This window comes from Euphorbia lathyris, chromosome 9 (genome assembly GCF_963576675.1).
Source record: "Euphorbia lathyris chromosome 9, ddEupLath1.1, whole genome shotgun sequence".
Classification (NCBI taxonomy): Eukaryota; Viridiplantae; Streptophyta; class Magnoliopsida; order Malpighiales; family Euphorbiaceae; genus Euphorbia; species Euphorbia lathyris.
The window spans coordinates 6753846-6762026 of NC_088918.1; the positions used below are offsets into that span (position 1 = coordinate 6753846).

The 8181-nt window shown below is 42.2% G+C and overlaps 1 protein-coding gene across 1 annotated transcript; it reads left to right on the forward strand.

Annotated features, from left to right (window-relative positions):
* The first annotated feature begins 6732 nt into the window (after positions 1-6732).
* Positions 6733-7497, forward strand: LOC136207237 (agamous-like MADS-box protein AGL80). Its single transcript, XM_065998542.1, has one exon. It carries the CDS (start codon positions 6733-6735, stop codon positions 7495-7497), a length of 765 nt encoding a protein of 254 aa, XP_065854614.1.
* The last annotated feature ends 684 nt before the right edge of the window (positions 7498-8181 follow it).

Sequence of the window (8181 nt, forward strand, 5' to 3'; positions counted from 1 at the left end):
CAATCCAAAGCCGATTCCAACCCTGATTATAGGCGTAAGAGATTGCCGCAATTGCCGCCTTTAGCTCTGCAATGTGTGCAAGAGGCGCTGCTGTTGGAAAAGTGAAAGCTCCCAGCATCTTCCCTGAGCTGTCCCTGAATATTCCCCCACATCCGGCCGTTGTGTTCATGACCGAGGCATCTGTATTCGCCTTTATCCAGCCAGTTGGTGGCGGTTGCCATTTGACCGGAATGATCTTCGGAGCTTTCTGAAGTCTGGGCTTGAGGGTCAGCGAGCAAAGGATCTTCCTCTCGATCGTTGCGTTCCAAACGGAGCCTTTCTCAAAGTGATCAGCGTGCCTTATTTGATACCACAGAGATCTGAACATTACATGAATATTGGGTACAACATTGTTAAAGAAACAATCGTTCCTGACTCTCCATATGACCCAAACTACATGAACAATCGCGCTTATCCAGAGGTTTTTTATCTGCGGGCTGAACCTCATCTTCAGTGCCTGATCCACAAATTCACGAAAATCATCATCGTAGCGAAGCCGTCTCCCAAACAGTGTAGCAATGCCCTGCCAAAGCTGTTGTGCGTATTTACATCTTACCATTAAATGTTCAAGGCTTTCCTCCTGCACCAAGCAGTAACAGCAGCGGTAAACGATCACCATTCCCCTTGATTTTAGACTGTCATGAGTGGGGAACCTCCCCATGTAGGCTCGCCAAAGAGTTAGAGAGTGCGATGGGGGGATAGTCGGTTGCCATATCAGATTAACCGTACGGTTCTGTGGCGGGTTCTGCAGCCATTTATAGAAGAGTTTAACCGTGAAAATACCATCTGAGGCAGGTCGCCAATAACACTTATCTTTGTGATCTCCACTTCCGCTAATCAGATTTACCGCCTCTGCGATTTCCGTGCTTAAATCCGGCAAGTTTGTCCAATGGTCATCAAAACGAAAATCCCGCGTGCTATCGCGGAATTTGGCTCTTTCAGATCTACTAATCCCCATCTGATCTGCAATGGTTGGGATAATCCATTCGGCATTCCAAAAGGAGAGATTCGTTTCCATGCCCAGTAGCCAACAACAGTTATCTCTCAGAGTGTTGTAAACGTTTTTGATAGAACACCAAACCGAAGAGAGGGCAGGGATCTTCCTTGGTAAGCCAGCCAAGTTTATGAAACGAGATCGTAAGGTATTGAAGCATAAGGAATCCTCAGTCAGCACTCCCCAAGCAAGTTTCCCAGTGAGCGCTGTATTCCAAATCTTAAGTTTTTTAATGCCTAGACCTCCCTCCTTTAGTGATTTAGTGCAAGAGTCCCAGGAAGGGATAACAAGCTTCCTTTCAGTAATTGATCCCGACCAGAGAAAGTTCCTCATATATTTGGTAAGACGTTTCATTAAGCTGGATGGCCATTTGTATAACATAAAGGTGTGAGTTAGAGAGCCCGTAATTACCGTCTTGATTAGAGTAAGCCTTCCCGCCATAGACAGCGCACTGCCTTTCCATCTGGCAAATTTATCTGTAATTTTGTCTGCTGTGGAGGAGAGAAAATGAGCTCTAGGAGCCCCAACAAACAGCGGAGCCCCTAAATACAGGAAGGGGAGTTTGCCAGATCTGATATCCGTGATCCCTGCAAGTCTGTTTCGTCGCCGTTGTGTAATGCTATCCCCAAAAAACACTTCGGATTTGCTCCAGTTCACCCTCTGACCCGAGATATTGCCATAGAGGTCGAAGATTGACCTCAAGATCTGAATGTTGGAGGTTGAGGCTTTGCAAAATATCAGAATATCGTCTGCATACATAAGATGAGTTGGCATGTTGCATTTGCTAGAATAAGCAGAAGGAATCAGCTCCCCTCTTTCAGTGTACAGAGTCAATAGACTGCTCAAAAAATCTTCTGCTAGGCTGAACAGGATTGGAGAAAGGGGATCCCGCTGATGCACACCCCGAGAGCAGGGGAAGTATCCTCTAATGCCAGCTCCTGTGATAATAGAAATCCTTGCGGAGGAGAGAATGTTCAGCATCCAATCACGGAACTGCAAGGAAAACCCAAAAGCTTCGAGCACTATTAAGATAAAATTCCAGTCCAATGTGTCAAACGCCTTTGAGATGTCAATTTTGAGACTCATATTCCCCCCGAAGCTCTTTTTCTGCAGATTGTTTATCCCTTCCGAAGCCAAGGCGATGCAATGATGTATATTCCGTCCTTTGATGAAACCGAATTAGTTTTGAGAGGTTATCGAGCTAGCCACTATTGTTAATCTGTCAGCTCATATTTTTGAGATGATTTTGAAACCGAAATTGCTTATCACGATTGGCCTGTACTGGGCAATGCACACAGCATCCGCAGTCTTGGGGATAAGGGCCATGATATTCGAGTTCAGACCTGTACTGATTATTCATGTGTGGAAGAACCATTGCACCATTTGACAAACATTTGTACCGACAATGTCCTAGTAAACCTGAAAAAATTTCCCAGTGAATCTGTCTGGCCCGGGGGCGCTTTCCGCACTCATACTGTCAACTGACATCTTAATCTCCTCATCTAGCGGGCAGCGCAGTAACTCTGCATTCATCTCCGGCGTGACCAAGTTCGGGATGATCTCATGGACAATTGAGAGGTTCGCTGGCTCAATCAATGGATTTTTGAACTGATTGCCAAAATAATCGGTGATGTGCGTAGCAATTTGATCCTTATCAGTACAGATTTCTCCCTCGATGGTCAAAGAAGAGATACCTACCGTTGCTCGTCTCTGATTGGCCATTCTGTGAAAGAAAGAGTTGTTCCTATCCCCAGTTTCTAACCATTTCACGCGACTTCTCTCTTTCAAATATATCTCTTTTTGAAGAAGATGATGGTCTAGTAAATGATGAGCTAACAGTTCCTATTTGTGAAGATCATCTGTGAAACCTGAATTGTTTATCTCTAACTGTATGGAGTCTAGAGAGGCTTGGCTGACCGCAATATTCCTATCAAGATTCCCGAACACTTCTTTATTCCATTGCCGAAGGACAGAACGGAGACCCCGTAATTTAAAACAGAGTAACTGCATCGGTCCCATTGCAGGGTTGTTGTCATCCCAGAATTTTTTATTACTTCCCGTAGACCGGGGTGCGTCACCCACATTGATTGGAAGCGAAAACGGGCCGGTATGTTAGCGCATTGATCAAACCGAAAAGGCAGGGGATGATGGTCAGAGTGGTGTCTGGTTAACACGGTACAGCTATAATTCCATAAGTCTGCAAACTCGCCTGAAACGATAGCCCTATCGAGTCTGCTCTCCACCCGAGATTGACCATGTCTGCTGTTAGACCAGGTAAAGAAAGAACCCAATGCCTGGACATCATGCCATTCTCCTTCATCAAGAAAAGCTCTAAATTCTCTGCAAGGCCGTGGTGCAGGTGTCCTGCCCGTCTTCTCATGAGCACCCAGAACCGCGTTGAAGTCACCAATCGCAAACCAATTTCCCTGAGCACCTGCACGGAGATCTGCAATTTACTCATACATAATTTTCCGTCTGTTAGCCCAGACGCTGCCATAAACGAAGCAAAAATGGTGAACTTGTCCCATAAGAAGATATTGGATTAAGATAAATTAATCACGACTTATGATGATCGACACAGGGTAAGTAATTCTATCAGATTTAAATAACCAAAGCGTTGAATTGCTACCCTGGTTCTCAGCAAAGAGAGTCATTCCAAGATTCCTCCAATAACGACTGTCAATAGAGCTAAAATTTCCCATTGGTTCAGCAATGCAGAGCCAGTCCGGCTTATGAGTATTGCATAAGTTATAAACATACATCTGGGTGTCCACGTTCAGGATCCCCCTGCAATTCCAATAGATGACAGTCATTGGAAAGCGGGCCGGCGGTTTAATGGCTCTTTTTGAACGAGCTTTGGAAAATTCTATCTTGCCTTGATTTTTTGATCCCTTTTTTTGCGTTGAAGTCACTGTTTCCCATTCCTGCTCTTCCTCTTCCAACTGATCAGCCCAGCGAATTGAAGAAGGAGTTTTTTCTGTGCTTCTTTCATGCGAGCTTCCAGAGTGAGCCGGTGAGTCAATTCCTATAGTGTTCTCTACAATGTTGGAAACAATGTTGGAATTCCCTGGTGAGTCTACTCTGTCGCATCTCTCCTCCCGTTTTTCCACCTCCTCATCCCAGTTTTCCACTTCCTCATCTGATTCTAACCGCGCAGGGTGTAGTACTGTTCCACTCACTTCAACATTTTTCGGCTTGGGGTCTACTTCTAGTGCTGTGATGATCTTATTTGTGATAGCTGCAACTGGGATTAGTGCCTGTTCTGCATTTCCTACTTCTTCTCTGTCCATTCCAATTTATGCTTTTGGATTCCCTTAGTCTTTTCATGATCTGTTCGCTTATTGGGTTCACTAGGTTTCATGTTTTTCCGGCATTCATACGGCATGTGTCCAATATTTGAGCAAATTTTACAGAAAGAAGGCAAGTTTTCATAAGAATCATCGATCCAGAATTGCTTACCATCTCTTTCGATTCCCAGCTGAGTAGGAATTTCTTCCGTCAGGTCAATATCAATAAGGAGCCTGGCAAAGTGCCCAAAATCTCCCTCAAGAGTTGCTTTATCCAGCTTGATAAGGCCTCCCAGTCCCTTTGCAATATCTGCCAGGATCTGTGTGTCCCAGTATTCCTCATGATTACTAATCTTAACTCCTCTAATTCTAAGGAGAGTCTCCAGGCCAAAGAAGGTATCAAACTTTGACCATATCCAATCTCCCTCTGAGTCCACCACATCGGCAATAGAGAGGATGGGCATTGCCACATTCTCCAGAGAAGCTTCATTAAAAGGACTTTGTTGATGTCCTTAGCCTGTCTAATACCAAGACCCCCCTACTTTTCGGCTGGCAGACCTCCTTCCAAGGGACCAGGTGAATCTTTTTCCCTTCTCCAGACTCTCCCCAAAGGAATCGCCGGTTAATTTTGTCAAGCTCGTTGAGGACCGGCTCAGGCAGTCTACAGGCTTGCATGATATGATTAGAAACCGCGCAATTGACAGACTGGATTAAAGATAGACGGCCTGCTAGGGAAAGAGAATTAGCTTTCCAACTAGCACACAAACCATTAGTTTTGTCCAAAGTTTCTTTAAAAGAGGCTTTGGAGACTCTGTCGCTGTGGAGAGGGACCCCAATATACTTACCCAAAGAGTGAGTAAGAGGAATGCCGGAAAGATCACTCAGCCTTCTACAAAAGCCTTTGTCCATGTTCTTAGAGCAAAGCATCCGAGACTTTTGGATATTAATCTTCTGGCCAGAAGCAGCACAGAAACAGTTAAGGATATCCATCACCACACTAATTTGCTCCTCATTCCCTTCCACGAAGAGCATCACGTCATCAGCGAAAAACAAATGGGTAATAGGAGGACAATATTTATTGATGGATACAGGATGGAGAATCCCCTTGCTCACAGCCTCTTGGATCAGGTGCGACAACCTTTCCATAGCAATAACAAAAAGGAAGGGGCTCATAGGATCTCCTTGACGGATTCCCCTAGAGGGAGAGAACTCATCAGACATATCTCCATTGATCATAACCTGGAAAACAGGAGAGGAAATACAATCCTCAATCAATTTCCTCCAGCTCTCTGGGATACCAGCTTTCTTCAAACTATCCAGAAGAAAACTCCAATTTAAACGGTCATAAGCTTTCTCCAGATCCAGCTTGAGAGCCACGATCCCTTTCCTACCTTTCTTCATCTTCATGGAATGGACCACCTCCTGGGCAATAACCACATTGTCCATCATTTGCCTGCCAGGAACAAAACTCCCTTGATTCTGGCTTATAATCTCCGGAAGGATACGCCGGATTCTATTAGCCACAATCTTGGTGATAGCTTTATAAAGAACATTACAGAGACTTATCGGCCTCATTTGTAAAAAGGATGAAAGTTTTTCAACTTTGGGGATCAGAACCAGGATGGTTTTATTAACCAGCCTAATATCGTTTGAACCGCCAAAAACACCTTTAACAAAATTGTAAATGTCTTCCTTCATAGTTTCCCAGTGTTTATGGTAAAAACTGGCAGGAATACCATCGATCCCCGGAGCCTTAGTAGCTCTAATACTGGTGAAAGCCAGATCAATTTCTTTCTGGTCAATAGGATGGAAAGCTTCCTTAATAGCATCCTCCTCCAGTCTAGGAAAGGAAACCCTAGAAAGGGCTTTATCGTTTGAACATAAATATGCATTAAACTAAGTCTAGACATACTCCAAATTGTATTTAGAAAACCATAATCAATTATTTTTCCCATATTTTTTTTAATAATAGTCGAAAATAATTTTTTTCTAGTTATTTCTTTTTGAACAAATAAAAAACCGTGGTAACCAATCCCGGTTGGACCGACATGTCACATATTGACTACAGTTTTTATTGGGTTATTGCATTTTGAAAGGCCCGAAATGACATATCAGAGGCCCGTCTAGTTTCCGATCCGACAGGTTCAGGTTTAACAATACCACTTAAACATAACTAACTAATATGATTTTGAAAATTTATCTTCTAAAATGCCAACCAAGGTTCACTATCACATTCAATGTATTAAAAATGCCAGCCAAGGTCAACCCTTGAATTAAAAATGCCAACCAAGATTGTATATTCTATCATTTTGTATTAAATGAATATTTATCCCAATAAGCCTATAAAACACAGACACACAATAGCTTCCATTTTCTGACTTTCACATAGTTTCATTCCAGTGAAAAAAAAAAATGAGAAAGAAGGTGAAACTTGCTTTCATAGAAAACAATTCAGCAAGAAAAGCAACATTCAAGAAGAGGAAGAAGGGTCTATTGAAGAAGATAAGTGAATTAAAAACACTTTGTGATATTCAGGCGTGTGCAATAATATACAGTCCTTATGATTCTCGGCCGGAGGTTTGGCCGTCGGAGTACGGCGTTCACCAAGTTCTTTCTCGCCTCACAATGATGCCGGAGATGGAGCAAAGCAAGAAAATGCTTAACCAGCAGAGTTTTCTCCGTCAACGAATCAACAAAGCAATTGAGCAGCTGAGGAAGCAGAAAAAGGATAACCTGGAAATGGAGGTAACTCAGGCGATGTTCGATGGTCTCACCGGACAAAGCTTGATTTATCTGAACATGCTCGATTTGACTGAACTTAGATTGATAATTGATCGAAAATTGATCGAGATAATCATGAGAATTCAAACCCTAACGGTTAATAATTCTTATGCCGGAGAGGCTTCGGATGCGGTGGTGGAAAATTCGGTTGCTGAAGGCGGTGCAGAAGGGACGGTGGTGGTGGCTGAGCCGCCAGTGACGGTGGGATTTGATGTGAATGGGGAGAGTGTGCAGAGGCAACCATGGATGTTTACGGATTTGGTTAATCCTCCAAACCAATTCCAGTTTGGTGGTGGCGCGGTCACCGGTGGTGGAGAAGATATGTTGCCGCCGTTTTCTCTTCAGAACGAGGATAATCTCTGGTATAGTGAGTTCTTTAGATATAGTGGAATCTGATCTTTAATTACATTTCATGTTTGTCTGATTGTTTTAGCCAATTTGGTTTTGGAAATTACATGTGAGGTTGGATTTAATTATATGTTTTTGATTGAAAATTTTGGATTGATTGGGATTGATATTCAAAATATTAAGTGATAAATTAAAAATTGAATTTGATGTATTACTATCTAATTTATTTAATTTTTCTTAATTTAGTTTAGCATCATGGATATAATTCGGTAAAATGACACATTTTTAGTTTTTAAAGGGGCAAAAAAAACATTTATTCAGTTTTTACATACTGATTAGAAATTTGCACCCAATACAAGTCTATATCGGATGTTGAATGTAATTATGATTAAAGTCTTTGATGTGAGAGTTTTGTTGAGACAAAATTTATCTAGACTCGAATTTGAATTTGTTTTAACCGTCGACCTAAAGATGGAAAAAAAAAACAAACATAATATATAATTTAGTAATTTTACATATTAGAGGTCATGGGTTCGAATCACATGGGGTGGGGTGGGTTGAGGGTTTTCCTTTCTCTTCAATGTAATCTTCCTTTGTTTAATATAAGTGCATTGCGCACAACTTTAAAAAAAAAAAAATATCATGTGCTTACACATATAATTAAACTGGTATCTGAAAAAAAAAATTGAACTTTTTCGTTTTGCAAACGAGTATCTTTTAGTTTGACACTAT